Source organism: Neocloeon triangulifer, unplaced genomic scaffold (assembly GCF_031216515.1).
Source record: "Neocloeon triangulifer isolate White Clay Creek 2 clone unplaced genomic scaffold, ASM3121651v1 ptg000008l, whole genome shotgun sequence".
NCBI classification, from domain to species: Eukaryota; Metazoa; Arthropoda; class Insecta; order Ephemeroptera; family Baetidae; genus Neocloeon; species Neocloeon triangulifer.
Window position 1 is genome coordinate 919,053 of NW_026775550.1, and position 22,957 is coordinate 942,009.

The window sequence follows — 22,957 nt, forward strand, 5'->3', positions numbered from 1 at the left end:
CGGCCGCTCTTACCTTAGGATGAACTCTTGCGACGCGCTGCAGTTGAGCCCGAGAGGCGAAAAAGAAGGAGGAACGGTATTTTTCGCTTTCTCACGCGCGCACATTCATCTGCAGATCATCCCGCTGCCCTAATTTTGGGTTTCTTCAAATAAACAAATACAATTTGAATTTATTGGGTAAAAAAACAAATTAAATTTGTTTAAAATTGGAAGTGCAAGCACATTTTATTTACGAGTTGAATTCGTTGTGCGTATATTATACAATTATCGAAATATTTTTTTGTTACTCGAAAGTGCCACAAAAAAGTAAAAATCCGTCATTTTGAAGTGTCTCTTAAATTATAATACAATAAGCGTAAAAGGTTTCCATGATTTGTAATTGTAAAACTTTTTAAGTACAATATCAGAGGAAATCTTAATCTTAAGTAAAATATTTTTTAATATCAAATTGGCGGAGTACAAATATTTTTTGCACTCGTTTAATATACAATGAGAGCCGCCGGTTAATTTTTTTATTCCTGAAAAAAGACCAATCTCGTTTGAAAAATTCTTCCACTTTAAGGAATAAAAAAAAATTATTGGCGTCTTTCCTTAAGTAAAGGTTTTCAGCAGGTCACTTGGCAGACGAAATGAAAAAAATCCTCATTCCTTTAAGCAGCGCTGTTGACTGGGACGTCCGAGTTGGTCAGCAGGAAAGGCCAGTAGAAAAAGTTGAAGAGGATGAAAGCCCCTGGGATGCAAATGCAGCTGATCGTCTCGAGAATGAGGATGCCGCGCTTGGTGGGATTTCGCCAGCAGTCGGGTCCGTCGCCGCCGATGCAGGCAGTCAAGCAGGTCCGCGGCGATTCCGTCGACGGGGGACCGCTCACCACGTCTCCAGTAAACTGAAATTTATTTGCATACAAAATAAGTGAATTTCTCCTCAGAGGAAAATAAAATAAATCACTCCGATTTGCAAACATTTCTCTCGCTAAAAAACACGATGGTGCTCAAGGATCAACTCGGTGAGAAGAAAAATTTGAAGACTATTAAAAAAATTAAAAAAAAAAACTTTAAAATTCGGTATTGTGAATATTGTGTTTTTGTGATTCAAAATATTTGTTGTATTTTCTATTTTTTGTTTAATATTGTTCTTTTCTCATTTAAATGATAAATTTCTGGATTATTTAAAGGGCTTTATAATTGCTTGAGTGATTTGAAATTTTTTGCAAACTATTTTTGTACAAAAGGAAATTAACGAGCAACTTTTTCTCAAGCAAAAAAGTGGAAAAGAAGACTTTTGCCAGTGCATGAACAGCTTTGCAACAATCAAAGAATCAAAACCACTTGAGCACACAATTTACGATTTTGTTTATCCCGGCCGATCGCTTAAAGGGTGGTCGAACCTTGTGGAACGCAGAGGCCTCTTCGCCGTTTTTCGCCGGTTGCATTTGCGGTTCCATCGGACTGGCTTTGGAGTTTGTGCTGGGCTCTGGCTTTTTGGCAGAAGTTGGTGGAGACTGATTCTTTTTCAGATTTTTGGTCAATCTGAAATTGTAAATACAAAAAGAATTTTTTACTCTTTTCTACAATTGAAAGTCGGCGATTTCTCGGTGAATTTTGTGAAAAATTAAATGAAAGTATCGACAATTTATGATTAATTTTTTTTAAACAAAATTATTATTTCATTGCATGTTTTTGTATTTCAAATTTTCACCAAAGAACGCCGCTGATTTTTTAAAATAAAGCGATTTATCATACCTTGATTGTAAACTTTTTCAGCAAAATTAAATTATTCTTTTAGTTAAACGTGCAAATTTAAGCGCATATTAAGTACCTTAGCACCAGGGTGTACTCGACCAGCGTGAGGAAAACGAAAAAGATGCAGACGACCATCCAAATGTCGAGTCCCTTGACGTAGCTGACGCTGGGCGTGCTTTGTCGGACGGCGGCGAACATCGCCGTCAGGGTGAGCAGGGTGGTCATGCAGATGGCCATGCGACCCGGCACGCTCTCCGGGGGCACCAAAAACGACAACCAAGACACGATGACGAACATCAAACTCGGAATGTACGTCTGCAGCATGTGATAGCTGATGCGTCGGTGGAGAAGAACGGTCAAAGTTATCGCTGGGTAGCTTCCTAAATTTGCATAAATTTTAATTATATAACTTTATTTTTGATTAGAAATTTTTGTTACAGGACTGAAATAATAATAATTTACCTGAGGGAAAATTGACGTTTTCCTTGTCATTGTTAAAGTGGAAATCAAAATCAAAGTGCGCCAATCTGTGCGCTATGTTAATAGAAGCGCCCTCGGGTCTCCAGCTGAAGTAAATTTTGTCCCTAGTAAATGCATCTGCAAATTAAAAAATAATTTGTAACATTTCTAATTTTTTATCTTTTAAAATTACAGCTTTCTAAGCTCATATCACAGCTCTGGGTGTCGGCGGGATATTTCCTGAAGTCCATGGGACAGGCAAACTGCATTGTTATTCTGAAAGAAAAAAATGTAGAAAATTTGCATTTTTTTTTTTTTTTTTTTTTTTTTTTTTTTAGTTTGCAAAATCTCATAACGATTTTAATCATCTCGTGGGAAACACTATATATTTTTATTTTTATGGAGCAAGCAGAACACGGTCCTTAATGCGTGGCTCCATAAAGGCTATTAATTTGAATTTACGAGCGCCGCAGTATAAATTCATTACGAACCTTGCCGAGTAGCGCACGGTGGTGTTGGGGTAGATCCGAAGCGAGGCGGGCGCAGCAAGGATTTTCGGAGCCGACACGCTTTTCGTGTAATCTGCCAAAAATTGCAAATTAGATCGGGATTTTTTATGGGAAATAGTAAAAATAAGGTTGAGTTTTTATTTTAATTTTTTGTACCGGTGTAAACGTCTGGAATCCAGATTTTGTTAAGAAGGGCAGGATTGGCGTTCATGTAGGTGTTATTGGGGAAAGCCTCAAAGTAGGGGCCGACCTGCAGCCTCTGATCCACCCAGTAGATCCTGAGATTGAGTTCCATGCTCAGCTCCTGAAATAGCGATGAGTTCATCGTCAATAAAATTATATTATTTCCCGCACTCCACACGACCACGCACATTGAAAGTTTTGCTCTTGAACTTTCACATTTAAAATATTACGCTTGATTCATTTACCGGAAATATTTGCAACAAAATTCTCAGCGATTACTTATTTATTATTTTATGAAATTTACTTCCAGACTAAAGAGTTGGGGAAGAAGAAAGTAATCAATTATTAAAGCATAATTTAGTTTTATTTTCGATTTAATTTAAATTTTGTTTCAGTTGAAATTCGAATTTTCCTCTATTTCAGTAATTTTTTATTCTCAAATTTCAAAATTTTAATGAAATTTGCAAAAATCTACTGCCAAAATGAATATCAGGGCAAAAAAAATGCAAACATTTTTACACCGGTAGTAACGATCACAAGGAAAGTGAAAATAATAGTGTGCAACCCTTTCCTTGTGGTTATGGATGAAAATTCTGTCACTTTGTCACTCTGTCAAGTGTCCACTCATCGACACTTCTCATTAAAAGCGTAAATATTGCTCAAGTCGCGAATTTTGCACGTGCAATTATTTTTGCCGACCTGACGTGAAAGGTGACGTTGTTTCGAGCGGGACTAACGTGCGCGGTGTCATATTATTTGCGTTTCCCATTTCGCTTGGATCGTTAAATCCCCTGCGAACGGTCCACGTTTACCTGTGGACCACATTCGCCGCCGGCAGCAAAGTTTGCATTTTGTGTTAGGCACGGAGGCCTAGCGAAGGGCGCACTCAATTTTTTATGAGCAAACTGGCATAAAGAGCTGACGCGGGGGAAAATGGTTCACTGTTATGTTAAGGAAGGTCTTAAAGTGACTAAAACGGTCTTTCAAAACTAACTTTTGCTACAGTAGATACAGCCAAATTGAATCAAATCTTATCAAATTGTTTAATGTGCCTAATATATTAAAAAAAATTTGTTAATTCTAGTTTTCTATTCTATCAGTTGCAAATTATTCATCGCATTGCAAAAAAATGAAGAAATTAATTAATTATATTTTGTTTTTAACTATTTTCAAAACAACATAAAAATTAGAAAATTAATTTAGATATATAAAGTTCGGAAATAAATGAAAAAAATTTATAAAGAAATAAAACAGTTTAAATATTAATATAATAAAATTTGTTTAGTTTTATTTTAAATTTATATTAAATAAAAATTATATTTTATAAATGTAACAAACTAATTTTTCTTACCTGTTTCAATTCATCCAGATTAGGTATATTTTTGACGCTGACGGAAAACTCGACAGGCACTGGTTTTCCTGCAAAAGGAAATTTTGCGAAATTTTGAGGCTGCCATAATATTATTCTAGCAGGCCGGGCAATTTACCATCCAGAAGAGGCGGCGGCTCATGAATAGTGTAATCAGTGGGCACAATTTCATAGAGGTTTGTGGGAATTCGCTGCTGGCCCTCGACTGTCATCAAAGGGGCGCACAGAGCCAGAAACGCACTCACCACCAGTCCTAGCCATCTTTACAAAAAAACAGAGGACAAAAAAATGTTTAGAATAAAAGAACACTTCATAACCTAGAAATGAAGGTGGAAAAAAGTGTTAAATTTGAACGGAAAATTATATAGCGTCTCCCCTGCAATTGAAATTTACTTAATGGAAAAATTTATAAATTTTTCCATATAAATATGGATTTGCAGAAATCAAAACTTTTGATTCAGCAAAAATTAGCAGGTATTGAATTGTAAAGTCTAAAACTTGAATTCAATTTGAAATTCTAAAAATAAGAACAGCAATTAATTTTTGGAGAAAATATGTTTAACATGAATTTTTTGTGTCTATTTAGCCAAAAATACTATTTTTTTCTCTTGTATCTTAAATTTATTTATGTGCTCATCAAATAAAAATCGTTCAAATTGCTTCCGCTAGTTCCAATTTATGATTGTTCAACATTAGACCAATTTTCCGTCAACGATTTGCAGATGAACAAATACACGTGCAAAGCTATTTGACCGCTCAGTGATCAAACAAACTTTTAGCCAACACTTATGTGGCGCATTCTCATCGAAAATTGATGAAAGCGTGTTTCCAGTTGGCAAATAGAGCATTAAGTCCTCAAAATGTCCTATGGTATTAGCGGAATTGATTGGATCTCAAGATAAGTGCACTGAAAACGAATAAACATAAATTTGTTATATTTATATCTTTTTCCGAATCAAAATAAATTGCTTTAGCCTATATATAATTTTTCCATTCAATTTTGTTTATCTCTTAAAATTTGGTTACTTTAAAAAAAAACTTTTTATTTGATAATTGTCTGCTTCCAAAAACTGACGTGACTGAAGCCAATAAATCACATTTCACAAGTTGTAAACTAATTTTCGGCACGCGTTGCACCGAGATTTTCGACGTAATTTACATATACAAAAATCGATTTTGCTGTTCGCGTGAAACGTGTTTGCGACCATGAAAACGCTAATTTGTCCACATTTCATCGCGATAACAACTGTTTTATATACAAGACCTTTAAATTGTCTGTCTGCCGTCGATTAGTCCATTACCAAAAGCTTTGTATTTAAATGTTCCATTGTTATATCAAAGAGCTCATGTATGAAATCCTAAATGAGGTTTTTTTCCCTATCTAGTTGAACAAAATAATGATGAAATAAGATTTCAGAGATAAGGAAGAAATATCTCTGAAAAGAAAGAAATGGAACTGAAAAAAAGGAGGACGATAGCTGCAGAAAAGGATATTGCGCCGCAATTTCATTTTATTCAGATGGAAGAAAAATTGTGAAAAAGTGAAAGAGCTTTAAAAAAAAACTGAAATGCAGCAATTCAAGCTCATTTCTAAACTGATTACAAAATAAAAGTGGTACAAAAAATGTAATGCAACAACCTCGGACTCTTTCCGAGCAATTTTTATCACACGCGACATCAACCGAGTCTTGATTTCAACCCTTAAAGGGTGCTTTCGAGTGTGAGTCGATAACAGAGACTCGGTGTCAACCAAGTCGGTGCACGTACAAGTATATTATGCTTGGCAGTCTATACTGAATATTTATGGATTTCTGCAGGATTATGAAATGAGGGTGCGGCTGATATTTCCCCCTTATTAAATTTTCATTGATGAGGCGGTAAAAGTAGGTTAAATAGGGGTGCGTTTTGAAGTACAACAAAATATTTTACACTAAAACGATACTTTTATATTGTTCACAAAAGCAACCTTATTGGAGATTCAGAATATTGAGTATTTTTATTTACTTTTTTTTTTTAATAATTTGGCTTCCAAAATTTTGTGTAGACTCTGATATTAATTTTTTGACAACAATTTGTAAAATGTTCTTAGAATTTAACAACGTTGGCCAAAAATTTTAGAAAATAAATTTTCAGACAAAAAAAAATATAATTTAAAATATTTTATTCTTTATCAATTTTATATATTTTTTGGTATTTTTTCATTTTAAATATTATTAAATATTTTATATTTTTCAATATTATAATTATGAATTTAAAATAGTTCTATAGTTTAAACAACAAAAATAAAACAAAATTTTTAAAAATAAAAATTTATAAGTTTATGCTGTTATGCTATTTTCGATATTAAGAATTTGAACAAATTTTCTGCTAATGTCCTGATCATCATTTACAGACTATTTTTGCGTGAAATAATATACTCGGTACTTTTTCAACCAACATATCAATGTAAAATAATAGGCTTTTTATTAGGAAAAAGAGACTTTTTGAAGAGCTATTTCAAATTTCCAGCACAGCATTAGAATTAAAAAACATAATTGGAGCAGAAGAAATGAGAAGCAAGAAAAAATATTCCAAAACATGTTTGAACAAACTTGCACATTTTATCATGTTATTCTCTCTTACACGTTAATTCCGTTTGAGGGTAGTGAATTAATTACCCTTTCCTGTCTGCGCCATGGCAACACGTACGTATTTAATGCAGCAAAACTTATAAACTTTTCTCTCGAGCAGAAAGAGCTCCCAAGCAATTTCATACACACGCCGAGCGCTCGCTCACGGTCATACCAGAATAAAAGCAACATCTCTCGTGAAATAAAAAATAACGTCGGACCCAGTGTGCGGTACAACCAACCATTTCCATCCAGCTCTTTGGAAACGTGCCTCACTCACACATTCGGGCGAATGCGGCACCAGCCCAACAAGCGACTAAAATGCAACATGCTCGTTTTAATGGAAAAGTCGATTCTGATCTTTTTGCAGCATTCAAGCTCCATAGCAGATCTATTTTAGCTAGAGATGCCATGTAACAATCTGTGGGTAATGCATTATAAAATAAAATTATTAAAAATTCAGAATAGGCTGCAATAAGTTAGTTTAGCAGTTAAAAGATAATTATTATTTAATTCAAATCAATGAAAATAATGTTATTGAAAATTGAAAAGTGCTTTTAAAACTTAAAGCTTTGCATTTTACTTGTATTTAAAAATCTGTGTGAAAATCTTTATCTTTTTGCATATCTTTACGAATCTATGGATAAAATATGAAAAATGCATTATATCTTTTGTATTCGTGCAGGAAAGGAAATGGGCACTTTCGCTTTCAACCAATGAGCATAGCATTTTTGCGTTGACAAGAGATTTCCATATAAGAGACCTTTGAGAGGAAAAGCGGGATAAATTTGTTATTCAATCAAGAGGAAAAAACGCCTATTCTTCTTATTGTTAGGCATGACGCAGCGTGTTTGCATAAAGAGCTTTTGAGTGATTCGCGACCCTTGACTTTGCTAAACATTCGCGCCTCTCGAGAGTGCAAGGAATTAACTTTTCAAGATCTCCGACTCATTGTCCTCTCGTCTGCATTATATTTGCTAAAAACCAAAATCTAAACCCACAGCAGAAATTATACAGATACAAAATCTATTAAAAAATCTCAAAAATTTTTATAACAACGCTTTAAGACAGTGTTTTTTTTAATGAATGAAAATTTTTGATTAATAATGTAAGTACCTATTAAAAAAATCATCATATTTGTTATGATAAAATTAAATTAAAAATACTTTAGCTCCAAAGGGCAGCCTGAAGGTTATCTTTTGCTTAGGTCATATATATTTATTATTTTACAAAACATCGAGTTCTAATCACCGTCATATATTTCACCGGAGCACGTGCAGCTTGGCAACAACCAGACGTGTTCTTCAATCTATTTAGAATAAATCTTTTGAATAATTGTCCCTGCAGTCGTGAAAGGAAAATGAGGCAAGTTTATTAAAATACCAATTTGAAGGTCAATTATATTGTATCTTGTGATATTAGTTAAAAAAAATTGCTTCATTATTTTTACAGCAAAATTTGTTTCGTGTCTTATTTGCTTGATTCTCCTATGGAAATTCTTCCACAATATGCTAATTGAAGTCAGCGGAGGCGAAACAAGTGACGCAAAATTGATAACGTGTCAAAATCATTGCGACAAAATGAAAATGGTAAATTTAACAAAAGTTCTTTAAATATATTTTTGTTTTTAAGTTTTTCAAACAGACAAGCTCCTCTTTCCAAATGTGAGCCTCCAATATGATTTTGACAGGCTTTCTGGATCTTCCACTCCCATTTGCAAAGTTGAACAGTAAAATTAAATCTTGAAAATCGAATTAAATAAAATAATTATATCATTTGAGTCCAAGCACGTTTTTTCACTTCATGAAGTGCTGATTTCTCCACTTCAATCTAAAATAATAACAATTATTTTACAAAATTTACCATATAATTTATTTAGTTCTTTCGTCAAATAATAAAATCACTTCAGTGAAGTACTCGTTTTTTCCTATACTTATTTTTAGCCCATTGTTAGTTTTGTTCTCAGAAAGCGCTTCGGCAGGTGAGTGAAAAATGTGAATTAAAACTGGTTTGCCAGCTCCAGCAGTCTGCTTGATCTCTGTGCAGTAAACATTCAACATACGTAGGTTCAGAGAGTGCAATAAAGCTTTATAGTCGGATGGCGCAGTGAAGAGGGCTGATATTTGATATAGGAGATTTATTTGCACGTCTAGCTGTCTCTCTGCACCTCCCAATGAAGAATTGTATAATACATGGGAGGTTGTTCATTGAGATAATTTATATTAATTCAAAAATAAGAAATTACAAATTACCCTAATTACTATTATAACTAATACTAAGTATTTCTTTTACAATTTGTTTCTAAGTGAATTTTGTGCAGAGTAGCGTTTGATTTATTTTGGTGCTGTAAAGCAGGTTTTTTTACTGAACCTTTGCAAGAAAACTTTAAAATTCTAAATTATTCTTATTATTTTTATATATTTTACTTTAGAATTAATTGACAAGGTAATTCTGGGTCACATTCTTAATTAAAAATGATTAAAATTAAAAAATTTGCTTGTTTTCATGTATTTTTTCAAGCAAAGTTTTTTATGGCATGGTTTGAGTAAAAACTTCCACTCTTTAAATGGAAGAATATTAACTTGTAATAATTTTTTATGCTGTATGTATTTTGGTCGACATGAATCATCAAAGAAATAAAAAAGTACTAGAGAAAAATAATAGACTTCCCTTTTGGCATTCCACACGTGCGAACAGTCTCACTATTGAAAGTGATCTATTGCTCTCTGGCAAAATTTCAAAACCCATTATCGTTAATACTGAAAGTCAAGAACGAGAGAATGTTTTGAGAATTTAAAACTCGCCTTAAAATTTCAAATAAAAAAAGGAGAAATTACTGTAAATTTTCCACGCACTTTTAAAAATCTCTATTATTATTTAACTAAAATTGACAAAAAATATCTCGATAACAATTTATAATGTTATGAAAATATAAGCCAACCAATCCTCGGCAATGAAGAGATCGGGAATTTTCCTCGTTTCCTCTCGTTTCAATCTCTTCATTTCCATGATCATCTCCTCGAGTGTCCTACTTCAAACAAATCCAACAAATCCTTGTTTTAATTAAACGTTTTTAGATTAAAACAATGTGAATAATTAATTAATTGAACTATCCAATATTTAGAATTTCATCTGTTCGGCTTTGAATCAATATAATTATTTTTTAACCCTTTCAATACATTATTTAGATGAATGAATGATGCAAGAATACGTCCGAATATTGACAGCTCTGAACGCTTTGAGCTCCAGGGGTGGTTTGTATTGGCATATTAATGGAGCGTGCTGAGAGAAATAAATATTGTTTTGGACTTTCGGTGCCATTAGCTTTGACGTTTGTTTCTTCTGGGAGATCTGTTAGAACGAGAGCCTGTCATGATGTAAAAAACTCTTGCTCTCGGCGTGAAGAGAGGCATCCCTAATGAATCCTGTTTCTGGCCCCGGCGCTGTGTATAATTTTAACGATGCTAATGAAAGTGATTGCCTGTCTCTGGCTGTCGCACCAAAGGCGCCTCTCGGCCCAATCTAATTATTTGCCACTTTTCAACGGGGCAGACACTTACCCTATTTTTGTGTCAATTTTCCCTCTGGTTACGTCGAACAATGACCACTTTATCGGCGAATTATATCCGACGCAATTTTGGATGGCAGTCAAAGGAATATTAAATTAGACAGGACGAACTTTTTAATTGAGGGAAGAAACGAAAACAACACTCGTTTCATATGAGATGTTTGTGTACGGAAACGGGTGCTTTGCGGTTTTAATGAGCACCTTTTTGCACTTCAGATTGTATCCTCTTAATTGCTCTTCGCGGCCACACAACAATGTGAATATGTGCCTGAAATTAACAAAAGACTTTCTCACTTTGATGTTTTACACTGAAATCTTGAATAGTCTGGCTGAGTTGGATGAAGTTAATGTCGTTCTTCAGGAAATAATGTTATTAAAAATATTTCTCACAATTTTATTAAATTGTTGTTCAAAATTAAAATGTCCATATTGTTATCCTGATTTTTTTTTTATATTTAAATAAATTTAAAATTGATGTGTGAATAAAAATTACTGTGTCAAAAAGTTATTGATTACTTTTGACACGACGAACGTAGATTTGCAGCGCAGATAAATAAACTCATTGCCATCAGCTTTTTATCTTTCCATCGCACTTAAACTGCTGGCGAGTTTATTGACAGAACAATTAAGTGTCACCTGTTACGTGGAATTGAGTGTGTTTGCTGGATGCATCAAGCGGCAGGGAAAAGCCAGCGAGAAAATAATAACCACACACCAGCTTATGCAAATTAAGGCGAACAGTGAGTTTTACTTGTCCTCTTTAATTATTATTATAAAAAATATTCTCTAAAATTCTCAAAAACATATTTTGAGAAAAAAAATATTTTTTAGTTTTGGGACAAGGCCAAATTATAGTCTAGGGTCGATTAATGAGGGTTTTTTTTACCGAAAGGAACCAACACGTTCAGCTTGTCACATTTGAGAGGCAATATTTTCAAAAATTAAAGAAGCGCGCCCTTCGATTGACGACCGAGTCATTAAGCCTGCGGTCTTTTTGTGTCCCACTCACTGCTGTCGCTTTTCTTATGACTAAAAATAATTCACTTTTTTCCTCTCGGAGAGATGAAGGGAAAAAACTGGCGGCAGACAGGCAGGAAGATTTATTAAGACGAGCTACGTGCCAAAGCAAACTGTTTTCAATAATTAATGCTGATTAAATTAAATTAAATAGACACGCCTGCAAATTAGGTCAACGGGACGAAAAATAAACTACCAGTTTACGCGGGCAGGTGTTTATGGCGAATCAATTTATTCGACGGGAAAGTGAGAAACAATCGTGAGTGAATTTCATCAACGGTTTTGAGGCTGGAAGATTGGCCTTGGTGGCTAGATGAATGTTATTATATATGAAGCGCCGATGACGCAACCCGCGGCCCAGGTATCGTCTATTATTGTTCTCTAATAAAATACCAACTCAGCAACAAAAGCGTATAATTTTCCTGTTTGACGTTTGGAGAAGGTATAATTTTCGGCTAAATATAAATTTATTATATGCAGACACCACAGAGGTTTTTGCTCTAAAATTCAATTGCATGGTTGAATTTTTCCTAAAGATGAGTCATAAATGGCGTGGATGGCAAATTTTTCCATTGCGATTTGCAAATCAGTGGAATTCCCTGCCATCTTCACTAGAAAGTTGTTCGGTTGAATATAAAGAAAATTATTGACTGTTTTTTTCTGGCTCAAGTTTCATATTGGAGTTGAAATAAATTCACGCCAAAAAAGTGTCAGTGTAAAGACTTAAGACTTGATTTCATGAAATCAATTAACAAAATTAATTTTATCTAGTTTTAAATTTTTTAAATTATCGTAAAATTAATCTAACTTTTTAATATTTTTTCAGAAGCTAAAATTTAAAAACTTGATAAAATTTCTCTCATTTTACGCAATTTTGTTGAACTGAAAGTCGAACTAAACCCTTTTTAAGAGGAACGAGAAATAATATTTAGTTCCATATTTAAGGGAATTATTAAAATGAATGTCAAATAAATTGCAGAATATACTTGAAATTTTAGAGGAAATCTGATTTTCAAATATTATTTATTATTTTAACTTGCTTTGAGAGAGAAATTTCAATTCAATAGCATTTTTTTGCGCAAGCATTAAAGAAATGGCTCTGTAGGCTCTTTTGCTCATGCTGAACCTTTTAGAATCCCAATTACGGGCCGTCTGTGAATTTCGCGCAATGGTTATCATTCTTCCGTGAACACAGTCCCACTCAGGTACGTAACGCTCGATCTCTCACGGCATACAAAATAAAAAAAATGCAACCTTGACCCTGCGACGAGCGAGAAGGTCTCGATAGAAAAACCAAATAATAATTTACAACCAAACTTGAGCCCTTTCACTTTCAACCGCAACATTTGGCGCGAGTTTCTACATATATTGTACGCGCTGTTGGCGAAAACAAAGCGGCGCCGCAAAATATAAGAATGAACTAAAGAGAGTTTGCTTTTCCAAATGCCGAGCTTGGCGAGACTTTGCCAACAATCTTCTCTCGGGCGTGTCTAATGAGTAAAGAAGCTACAGGGACGGATGACACTTTGCAAAGAATTAATGGACGAAGAGGGAGACTTATTATTATCTCGAGGGAAGTTCTTGAACCCTGCCATGAGACGGAGAAGTCATAGGCCCCAACAATTTTGGCAACGCCAAAGACGCGCTTTTCCTCTGATGTAATTTGGAGCAAAGAGTGATCGGCGCCGCGAGAGAACAATGAAGAGAAAAAAACCACCCTTGGATTTGTGATGGGAATTTGCTCTTGATCCTCTTCCTCGCGGAATTTCTAGAGTTAAATTTGGCGTGAGGGAAATCGATCAATTACAACAAGGGTCACAAATGAAGTGTGATTTTCTCGTGGCTCTAATTTAACCCATGAAAATTGTTCGAAATTCGCATTAAGCTCTGAAGAATGATTAAAGAAAAAGGAAATTTATTGAAACGGCTTCAAAATTGTGATACAAAATACTTTTGTTGGCAATCTGAATTTTAGCCACTGAGAAGTAATTATTACTGAGATATAATTATAAGGGTGTATGACCAGAAGAAAGTAGTTCAATTTTTTCCAAATTATGAATTTCATTAACAGTGACAATTGGTTTTAAATTATTTAAACCAAAATATTTTTAAAATTTTAAATTAATGATTACAAATATGTAAAATGAGGGCGCGATCTATTTGCGTTGCCCTTATTAATTTAATCAAAATTAATCCCAATTATTAATTAAATAATAAGTAATTATATTTAAAAAAACTAACAAGAAAATTATAAAAAAGATAAAAATAAAAATTTAAATAATATAAATCTGTTTTATTTTTTACACTAAAACTTATGCGGTCAGGAATAATTTACTTATGCGCTCGCCTTTCAAACTTTCTTGAGTTCCTTTGTGTGATGTTTGTATTTTTTTTTTTTATTAAATAAACATTGCGCGAACTTTTTAGGATCCATAAGATCCATAAAGATGGTTTAACAAAAAGACTCCTTCTGACGTCCAAGATCGTGCGAAAGACTTTAATTTAGGATGAGTCTGCGTTTGAATTTCTCGCCTGCCAGATTCGCTAAATTTCAGTCATATTTATTGCTCAGCCAAAGTCGTAAATTTCACATCATCTGTGAATTCAAACAAATCGCTTTTACTCGCGATGAAATCGTACACAAAACGCACATTCACTCTGGCCCATTTCGAAAACATGGCAATCACTTCCTGCAGTTCTTTTATAATACAGTCCAGCGCCGTTTTCTTTTGTTTTATATTTTTGACTGGGTTACTGGGCTACACACACGAAGGTTGAAAATTAGCCTGGAGCCCAGATCCAGGGTCGAGGATGAGACTAGACCATCACACTATAGGTCTTTTTTTATAATCCTCTGCTGCGTTCGGAGCGCAGGGACCAGTGGAAATGAATAATAAAAACTCGGACCGACAGAGAGCAAATGGTCTCTCTGCGAACCGACCTGAATTCCACTCTCATAATTATACAAGCCTGACAGTTTTTAATATTTCATTTTCAGCAGCGGAGCGATAAAATTGTACAAAATTAGGGTGAATTTTTTTACACTTATCTTTTCAACTTTCTCTTTCCAGTTGGCAAAAAACGGCAAATAAAGTTTTCAAAATTAAAACAATATTTAAAGGTAGAAAATTTATTAAAGATAATTAAAACAATTTTTTATTTTAAAAAATGGTTAAAATTAATTTATATTTTTTAATTTGTGAAATTGAGTAAATTATATTAAAATTAAACCATCTTTGGCAAGTTGTAATGTTCCGCTTTGAACCTCATTAACCCGTCAACAAGAAGGGTTGCAAAATGCGCAAAGTGCATTGGCGCTTGGTCGAAGGCCGAGTAAATAAATTGAAGAGCCAAAACAAACCCCAGCCAGAAGAGCCATGTGCGCGAGGAAATAATCAAAATAATGTGTAGCAAGATTCCCACTCCTCGCAAATAAACACGTAGAATTGGCAAAATGTTCCGTCGATGAATCACAGCAAGATCGATTAGTCACAACAAGAGGTGATTTCAGGACGGAGGAATTTCGTACCTTTGAAGCCGCATGCTGCCGAGGACCACTCACTCTCGCCGAGCACCAAGACTGACCCTCGCTCGCATCCGCTCCCGGCAACGCGCGCCGGCACAACTCCACTCTTGAGCTCACCGGCAAAACAACTCGCCCAGTCGTTCGGCGCTGGCGCAAAAATTTCTCTCAAATGCGGCAAAGCGAGAGCGCCACAACATTGGCCGCATCCTTCTCACTTAATTTGCAATAAAAGTGATGCTTAAAACTAACTCAAATTATTTTAATATAAAAAAAAATTACGATTAATTTTGATGGGTAAAATTTCTTTATTAGCCTCCTCGTGTTTCAATGATAAAAATACAGCCTTATTCAATAAATATTATTGCTAGCAACAAGAGAGCAAAATATTTGCATTTTTGATCAGTTTTTAGTAAAATAAATCCTAAACATCAAATTTACAATAAATTCAATCTAATACTTGTGATGCAATAAAGGGCGTCAATAAAACAGTCCAGTGCGAAAATTAGGCAAAAAAGCTTTGGCAAAAAATACTGTCAAGGGTACGTTCAACATACCCAATGCTCATTCATAAAATAATACATTGACTAATATTTAATTCTGCTTGCGTAAGCGTATAAACGTCAAGTGAGCAAATAATCGTCTGATTAGAATAAATCAATCTTAACGAAGACTCGTTCGTTTCAATGAAGTGACAAAAAAAATAATAGGAACAAACAAAAAACGTTAGCAACAAGATAAGAAAAAATTATGGCAAGCGTGATTAGTAGTGATGCTTTTTGTCAAAAGAGTGATGACTTTTCAGAATTCTTTTTCCTTCTTTGGGTTCTTGTAATAAATGGTGGCAACCATCATGGAGGTGCTCAGGAATGTGGAAATGCCAAAGTTCGTCAGCAAAGTCAAGTCGGCCGAGTCCAAGTAGATGGTGAAAATACGTGCTGAAATAATTATTTTTCCATCACCACTTGCAAGAATTTTTAAATTTGGTTTAAAATTATAAAAACTAATTATTTCTTTAGATTAACAAAAATTTCTTAAAGATTATAATCTTTTTTTATATGAAAATATTTTTTTAATTAAATTTCTTGTAAACAAATTTTTGCTTCTTTCGATGATTGAGAGAAAATGATAATGAGGTACTTACAAAAGTTAGTAAAGGCAGAGAGGAACCATGTGAGAACGCTGATGGACTCGGAGTCTTTGCTACGCAGAAGTGCAACGAGTTGGACAATTTTGCTGGAGGCAGAGATTGGAGTGCACAGGGGCTGCAAAAGAAGGGTTGTAAGTAAAGATTGTGACTCTTCGTGCGTAAATTGAAGCCTTAAAAGTACAAAAGTGTGACAACCAGAATTTATACTCACAGCCATGAACGAGAGAACAACCGTGGGCACAATTCTAAGAGCAAAAGCTGCCAAAATTGCCAGGTAGACTCCAAAGCCGGCGATACTGGTGGTGTTGACGAGGTTTTTGTATTTCAGAACCAAGAAGATCAAGATGAGCTCTTGGAATAGGATGATCGGATATTCCATGTACGACATGAGCGAATAGTTGTTGCAGTAGTTGTAACAGGTCATGACAGTGTAGCTGAAATCAAAAGAACAAATAATTTTATTTTCAATTTAATATTATTATAAAAAAATCAAAACATAAAACAAAGTAAATTTTTAAACATAGAGTTTTACATGAAAATTTCACCTTGTCAACTCCAAGAAAAGACCAGGAAGGTTCATGCCCTTGGCTGACTTGAGTTTGTAAAGGTTAAGGATTTGAGGAACTTTAAGGATGAGACATAGCGAGATGGTGATAATGCTGAGCACATCAGAGATCATGTGCAGGATATCCATGGCTGCGAATTTTCGTTTATCCGACCGCCGATTTTTATCTTCCGTGGGCTATTTATAGGCCGGGTAGGCGTAGCAAGCGATCACTATCTGTCGGTGTGGCCGTTGTTTCGTCGCTTGGTCTCATTTTAATTTTAGTTCGCTAATTTGGCTTCATGCTGTTGTGTAAAATCGGTCGAAATCTTCGGGAATAACCTACGTTCGGGTCGGCCAGCTGGTCGCCCAAGGACAAGGGGCGCGGCCCGAGTGCCGAGCGTGGTTTCGGCTGTTTCAGTGCAGGCGGCGCGCCAATCGCGGGTGGTCGTTTTTTCCAAAGCTTATTCACCGCATTCGTTGCCAACCTAACGCCGCACCCGTCAAATTCCTTTTGATTTTTATTTCCGTCCTCCAGCCGACAAACGGCCGAATTTCGACACATTTCACCCTCGAGTACCGAAAGGAGAAGAAAAAGTTCAAATTTGAGTTCGGGACTCGAGATTGAGGTGGCAAAATCGGGGCGGTTTCGTCGGCAGGGCGTGCCGGTGTGTTGGCAGCTAATTATTATCTCAAGTGAATACACCCGACGGACCGTTCATCTTCATTTTCCTGTTGGAGAAAAAGGCGAATTTGACACGTAAATAGTGGCGATCGACGACGTCGGACCGACTAATCCGTTGTGTCTTGAACTATTGCAGGGGCGCACGAGGTGAGAGGGGTGCGGTGCGGCGTATTGAAGGCCAGAGAGCGGTTGAAAGCTGGTCCAGATAAGCGCAGCCATAACAAGGAGCAGCAATCATGGCGGCAATCCGTAAGAAGCTGGTCATAGTCGGCGACGGTGCGTGCGGAAAGACCTGCTTGTTGATCGTCTTCAGCAAGGACCAGTTCCCCGAGGTGTACGTGCCGACCGTCTTCGAGAACTACGTGGCCGACATCGAGGTGGACGGCAAGCAGGTCGAGTTGGCCCTGTGGGACACGGCCGGCCAGGAGGACTACGACAGACTGCGGCCACTCTCGTATCCGGACACGGACGTCATCCTCATGTGTTTCTCGATCGACTCCCCGGACTCGCTCGAGAACATCCCGGAAAAGTGGACTCCGGAGGTGAAGCACTTCTGTCCGAACGTGCCCATCATTCTCGTGGGCAACAAGAAGGACCTGCGCAACGACCCCAACACCATCAAGGAGCTGGCCAAGATGAAGCAGGAGCCGGTCAAGCCCGAGGAGGGCCGCGTCATGGCCGAGAAAATTAACGCGTTCGACTACCTCGAGTGCTCGGCCAAGAGCAAGGAGGGCGTGCGGGAGGTGTTCGAGACGGCCACCAGGGCCGCCTTGCAAGTCAAGAAGAAGAAGAAGAGCAAGTGCTGTCTGCTGTAAACCCTTCCTTCTCTTGTCGTCTCTTTAATACTGCTGCAACAAAATAAATCAATAACAAATAATTGAAAACGTACTAAACAAACAAAAAAAATCCACACTGACAAACACACAAAAATTCGGTTTTCCTGGAGGGTCGATTCCGGGACGCCAAAAGATCAGTCGATCGGCTGGACGAGCCTCTTGGAATTGCCCTCCAGTTTGGTCAAGCCTCTTGTTCCTTGCTAATTTGCGTGGGTGCAGCCACGACGAGGTCCGAAGCTTTTCTTCAACCGCCAGCCCGGATCTGGTGCTTGAACGAAAAGGAAACTCTTGGTAATTTTATGTGCTCGAGTAAGATTCGCATAAGGTTTCTATCAACCGAAGTTTTTGAATATCGCTGTTGTTGTACTATGATTAGAGCAATATGCAGTTGTAATTATTTTTCTATTTTTGCCAAGATGGAATGAATCAATCTTGTACTTCCTCTCGAAACACACACATACAGCAAGGATCAGTGGAATTATAGTCGACTTCTACTAACACACACACTGCTATTTCAATAATGATAATGATTATTATTATAATACTATATCGAGGTTAATTTTTAATGTAACCGAATGAGCTGCTCGCCCATTTGTGTTTCCGACTCTATCCAGTGAATGTTTATGGAATCCTGTAGCGTCTGTCTCTTTTAATGCCACGCCTGAAAGGGTCGAAATGCTTTGATGATTGTAGTTGTAAGGAATATTATTATTTATCTTCTCTAGCTTTAGGCTTTGCATTACTGCTGAAAATTATTGAGAAAAAAAAACACGTTGAGAAAATCCACTAAAAAAATCTTCCAGACCTATATAAGAGCTGAATTTTCGGAGCAAGCGATGTTTATTATTTTTGAAAATTCATTTCGTGCACAAAGAGAAATATGTATTTCATTGTTCCAGAAAAAAAGATGAAACTTTAAAAAGATGTTGTCCGCTAACACAAAATTAATTGAATTTCCTTTGATTTCTGTTTAATTGTTCGTCTCTGTTCAAAATTGGTTGTACCGTCACATGCACTGCCACAAATGTTTTAGTTCTCCCTGTTTTTTAATCTTTGGTTGGCACTAACAGGAAAAAAGCGAAATTGATTCAAACTCGTTTAGTTTTGTGTTTCTAATTTAGCTGAGCAAAATGAATGAGGAAATACCTTAAAATATCTCTGATGATTTAAAGCTATTTTATAATAAGTAAATACATATTTTGTAATGTGTTATGAAAATATAAAATGTTTTCAAAGATACCAAATGTTTTATTTCAACACAGTCATATCCCTTGGAAAACGAAATCTTTTATTTTTTGATTGATTGAACCAAAGTACAAACATTTATTCTGTTTCCATTGTTTTATTGTGGAAATTGAAACAAATTCATTGAGCAATTATAACATGGGAACATTAAAAAAAAATCTCCAAAGAAATAATATTAAATGTGAAGCAGAATGACGAAAATTATCCTAATAAGGAAAGTCGTTGAAAAAACATCCCATTGTCTGCTGGTAGTGTTTGTTATTTACAGGTCCAAGATAAAAAAAAAAATAATGCAAGCATGACGCATTCACTTTTGACGCTGACTAATTGTGTAAAGCTATGGAAATGAACTTATATAAGACCAATAAGGAAATAATTAAGCCGATCGGAGTAAAGTGGCAAATTTTTAAGTACAATTATTTGCAAGACATCTTTCCGTATCAAAGATATGTCACAAAGGATGGCTAAGATACTTCCAGAGTTAAGACATACTTGCTCCTGGACATGACCAGAGCTTCAGTCAACTGTCATTATTATTATTACAACCCCCAATTTATTGAAAATATTCGGAGGTAATGGTTGGCAAATTTGAACATCTCTTTATTTCCGTTATTGCATGCGTCTCATTTTCCGGTCCAATTTTTTCTGCTTCTTCTCGTCCATCTCTGGTTGCTGCTGCTCATTTGACGATGTGAGCCACGGCTGGATGACGCTTCCCCAAAGAAGCCAAAGTGCTCGAGCAGGCGCCTAGATTGTTGAGTGGTAACAATTATATAATTTCGTGTAAAATTATTTTACCAGAAGCCAGAACAACCAGCTGTAGTTTGAGAAGAGAGAGAATACTTGGCAAAAAGCTGTGAGGATGACAAGGTCCTTGACATGCCTGGGAAATTAATAGTAATTAGTTAATATTTCAGCGGTGTAGATTTTGAATTTACTCGGCAACTCCGTCCTGCATGTTCAAGTCAAGTCCCGAGTCGATGAGTTGCCCTGACTCGGTGAATGTTGCTCTCGCCATCATTCCCATGAACATGTAGCAGCCAGTGTAAATTCCAGAGGCAATCAAGAAAAATATCTGAAAATTTGTAATTATCAATAACGTGACAACGCCAAAATTATTGAATTCACTCACAATATTTGAGGTGGTGAAAATTTCAAAGAAGATGCCAGTGACGAGGGCAAAAGCACCAGTCGCTCCTAAGGCAATGTTTCTGTAAAAGCTCAGGGTTGCAATGTTTTCCTCCACAATCTGCTTCTGGCCCTTCGTGCCTTGCTTGCCTTTTTGTTGAGGCTGCAAATCGAGAATTTTATGTAAATCACGCCAATTTTTTCCGAGTCGGGAAAATAATTACAGCCATTTTTCAACAAAAATTTTATTTTCCGGTCTTCCTTCGTCACTTTTCTCCAATCTATTAACTCTGCTCGCCCTTTCAGGTCGAAAATTCCCTCATCTGCAAGGATGCTGTGACACCAGATTGAAACTCAAGGTGCTGCGAAGCGTTTTCAATTTTGCTCCACGTCCGAGCAACTTTTTGTTGTGACCTTTTTTGCGCGCCACGCCCCCTTTCCCCTTCAGCCGGCGGCACGTGTTTTTGTTTACGATAGTTTATGTTCGAGGCTGTGCATTGATTATTATTGCCTCATCTTCCGATCCGTGGTGTACTCCGAATTTCGCAGAATGTCCGGCGTTTTTGGACAAAGGATTCGCGTCTACCGTGAAGCTATAAACTTTTACAATCAGTCGAGTAAAATATTCAAGAGCCAAGTCTCGGCGGTGCAGCTTTCCTGCCGAAGTTACGCCAGAGGGTCCAGAGGCAACAAAGAACCTCCTGCCGACGGTGGAGGTGACACAGACCTGAACACAAAAGAGGTGCAAAACCTATTAAAACATTCGACCGTCGGATACCCGCAAGATTTTCTAGGCCCGGACCACACATGGCAAACGAATCCGTACAAAGAAGACCCGTCGCTGGAGAGGCGCCTCAAAGAAAGAAACCAGGCTGGTCATGCATTTAGGCATGTGTTTCAGTAAAAAAATTATTAATTTAATTTCAAATTATTAGCCCTGTATATTTATTGCAATAAATTTTTTTTTAAATTTCAGGCCAAAAGTAAATCCCTCAGACACATCAATCCTAATCTTCCCTGGTCAGGGCGTGCAGTACGTGGGAATGTGTAAGGAGCTCCTCAAGTTCCGTTTGGTGCAGGACCTTTTTGAAGCCGCCAGCTCAATTTTGAACTACGACCTCCTGAAACTCTGCCTCGAAGGTCCCAAGGACAAGTTGGACGAAACCAAGTATTGCCAGCCGGCGGTTGTTGTGTCTTCACTGGCGGCCGTTGAGTGGCTCAAAGAGGAGAGACCTTCGGCCATCGAAGGATGTGTTGCCACAGCTGGTTTCAGCATAGGCGAGATCACAGCCCTCATTTTTGCCGGAGCAATATCTTTTGAAAGTGGTACGGTACCTTGAATTTGAAAAGAAAACACGTTTAAACTGAACAATTAATTTTTAGCCATCAAACTGGTGAGGGCCAGAGCCGAGGGGATGCAGTACGCGTCCGAAATGGTCAACTCGGGAATGGCCACGGTCATTTACGGGCCTGATTCTCAATTGGGAGTTGCGTGCAACAAAGCTGTGGAACACTGCTTGGAAAGGAGGATAGAGAGACCTGTTTGTCAAGTGGCTAATTATCTGTACCCACATTGCAAAGTTGTCGCAGGCAACGTTGAGGTAATTTTTGTATAATATTAATGTAATTTACTTAATTGAATTGGCAAATTTATTTTTGTTGAAATATTTTCTGATCTTCAGTTTTAATAATTCAATTAATTGGAAGTAAAAACTTTTAATTAAACTAAAAAGTACAAGATTTAGATCCTTTTATATATAGAGAAAGTTATTAAATTGGTCATTCTATTACCTTTTCAATTAATTTAAGAAATAAAAACCTGACTAAATTCTAAATTTTGTGTCCCAATAGAATTAATTTTTGAAATATCTCTTTTTCTTTTCCCTCTAATCCTTACATTTTGAATTTGTAAATAAAATTTAATTTATTATTTTCCCTTCCCATAGGCTTTGGATTTTCTGGCCAAAAACGCATCCAAATTTAATCTGAGAAAAGTGAGGCGCCTTCCGGTCAGCGGCGCCTTCCACACCCCTCTGATGGAGCCCGCATTGGAACCCTTCAAAGCAGCCCTGAGGAAAGTCCAGGTGCAGGATCCGCTGGTTTATGTGCACTCGAACGTTGACGGCAAGTATTACAGCAACGCCAAACAAATTCGGAAACTACTTCCCTTGCAAATTGTGAAACCAGTGAAGTGGGAACAAACTCTGCACGTGCTCTTCGAGCGGCCGGAAGGGGAGAGCTTTCCGAGAACTTTCGAATGCGGTCCGGGCAAATCGTTGAGAGCGATTTTGAAGCAAGTCAATAGCAAAGCTTACGACACCAGTTTCAGTTATTCGTCGTAAACATGCATTAAATAATAAAAGTCAAAATTAATCTTTTAAATTTTGTTCTA

General features: G+C 36.5%; 5 protein-coding genes across 5 annotated transcripts; 2 read left to right on the top strand and 3 right to left on the bottom strand.

The window, feature by feature from the left end:
* Window positions 1–206: 206 nt before the first annotated feature.
* LOC132194721 (glycine receptor subunit alphaZ1-like) lies at window positions 207–15,098 on the bottom strand. Its single transcript, XM_059616177.1, has 10 exons — window positions 14,984–15,098; window positions 4,379–4,521; window positions 4,243–4,310; window positions 2,865–3,012; window positions 2,691–2,781; window positions 2,393–2,475; window positions 2,203–2,337; window positions 1,817–2,120; window positions 1,386–1,527; window positions 207–884 (listed from the first exon to the last, which is right to left on the bottom strand). Exons 1-10 carry the CDS (start codon window positions 14,995–14,997, stop codon window positions 651–653), a joined length of 1,362 nt encoding a protein of 453 aa, XP_059472160.1. The 5' UTR covers window positions 14,998–15,098; the 3' UTR covers window positions 207–650.
* A 167-nt stretch (window positions 15,099–15,265) lies between these two features.
* Window positions 15,266–17,038, bottom strand: LOC132195005 (solute carrier family 66 member 3). Its single transcript, XM_059616686.1, has 4 exons — window positions 16,673–17,038; window positions 16,339–16,561; window positions 16,122–16,242; window positions 15,266–15,915 (listed from the first exon to the last, which is right to left on the bottom strand). Exons 1-4 carry the CDS (start codon window positions 16,819–16,821, stop codon window positions 15,779–15,781), a joined length of 630 nt encoding a protein of 209 aa, XP_059472669.1. The 5' UTR covers window positions 16,822–17,038; the 3' UTR covers window positions 15,266–15,778.
* A 131-nt stretch (window positions 17,039–17,169) lies between these two features.
* Window positions 17,170–19,429, top strand: LOC132195006 (ras-like GTP-binding protein Rho1). The gene is made up of 2 exons (XM_059616688.1): window positions 17,170–17,431; window positions 17,493–19,429. Exon 2 carries the CDS (start codon window positions 17,593–17,595, stop codon window positions 18,169–18,171), a length of 579 nt encoding a protein of 192 aa, XP_059472671.1. The 5' UTR covers window positions 17,170–17,431; window positions 17,493–17,592; the 3' UTR covers window positions 18,172–19,429.
* A 284-nt stretch (window positions 19,430–19,713) lies between these two features.
* LOC132195007 (transmembrane protein 208) lies at window positions 19,714–20,990 on the bottom strand. The gene is made up of 5 exons (XM_059616689.1): window positions 20,790–20,990; window positions 20,570–20,728; window positions 20,376–20,512; window positions 20,236–20,320; window positions 19,714–20,184 (listed from the first exon to the last, which is right to left on the bottom strand). Exons 1-5 carry the CDS (start codon window positions 20,793–20,795, stop codon window positions 20,047–20,049), a joined length of 525 nt encoding a protein of 174 aa, XP_059472672.1. The 5' UTR covers window positions 20,796–20,990; the 3' UTR covers window positions 19,714–20,046.
* A 6-nt stretch (window positions 20,991–20,996) lies between these two features.
* LOC132195004 (probable malonyl-CoA-acyl carrier protein transacylase, mitochondrial) lies at window positions 20,997–22,947 on the top strand. The gene is made up of 4 exons (XM_059616685.1): window positions 20,997–21,453; window positions 21,542–21,891; window positions 21,949–22,166; window positions 22,512–22,947. The coding sequence occupies exons 1-4, from the start codon at window positions 21,116–21,118 to the stop codon at window positions 22,905–22,907; spliced, it is 1,302 nt and encodes a 433-aa protein (XP_059472668.1). The 5' UTR covers window positions 20,997–21,115; the 3' UTR covers window positions 22,908–22,947.
* Window positions 22,948–22,957: the final 10 nt, after the last annotated feature.

Excerpts from the sequence above, each read along its gene's own strand:
- LOC132194721 (XM_059616177.1), bottom strand. Across the intron at positions 2,121-2,202 it reads AAACGTCAATTTTCCCTCAG|GAAGCTACCCAGCGATAACT; the intron begins GTAAATTATTAT and ends ATGCAAATTTAG. Across the intron at positions 885-1,385 it reads AGGCCTCTGCGTTCCACAAG|TTTACTGGAGACGTGGTGAG; the intron begins GTTCGACCACCC and ends AATAAATTTCAG.
- LOC132195005 (XM_059616686.1), bottom strand. The coding sequence starts at position 16,821 with ATGGATATCCTGCACATGATCTCTGATGTGCTCAGCATTATCACCATC. Across the intron at positions 16,562-16,672 it reads CTTTTCTTGGAGTTGACAAG|CTACACTGTCATGACCTGTT; the intron begins GTGAAATTTTCA and ends TTTTGATTTCAG. Across the intron at positions 16,243-16,338 it reads TTGTTCTCTCGTTCATGGCT|CCCCTGTGCACTCCAATCTC; the intron begins GTGAGTATAAAT and ends CTTCTTTTGCAG.
- LOC132195006 (XM_059616688.1), top strand. The coding sequence starts at position 17,593 with ATGGCGGCAATCCGTAAGAAGCTGGTCATAGTCGGCGACGGTGCGTGC.
- LOC132195007 (XM_059616689.1), bottom strand. Across the intron at positions 20,513-20,569 it reads TTTTCACCACCTCAAATATT|ATATTTTTCTTGATTGCCTC; the intron begins GTGAGTGAATTC and ends ACAAATTTTCAG. Across the intron at positions 20,321-20,375 it reads ATGCAGGACGGAGTTGCCGA|GCATGTCAAGGACCTTGTCA; the intron begins GTAAATTCAAAA and ends TTAATTTCCCAG.
- LOC132195004 (XM_059616685.1), top strand. The coding sequence starts at position 21,116 with ATGTCCGGCGTTTTTGGACAAAGGATTCGCGTCTACCGTGAAGCTATA. Across the intron at positions 21,892-21,948 it reads AGCAATATCTTTTGAAAGTG|CCATCAAACTGGTGAGGGCC; the intron begins GTACGGTACCTT and ends ATTAATTTTTAG. Across the intron at positions 22,167-22,511 it reads TTGTCGCAGGCAACGTTGAG|GCTTTGGATTTTCTGGCCAA; the intron begins GTAATTTTTGTA and ends CCCTTCCCATAG.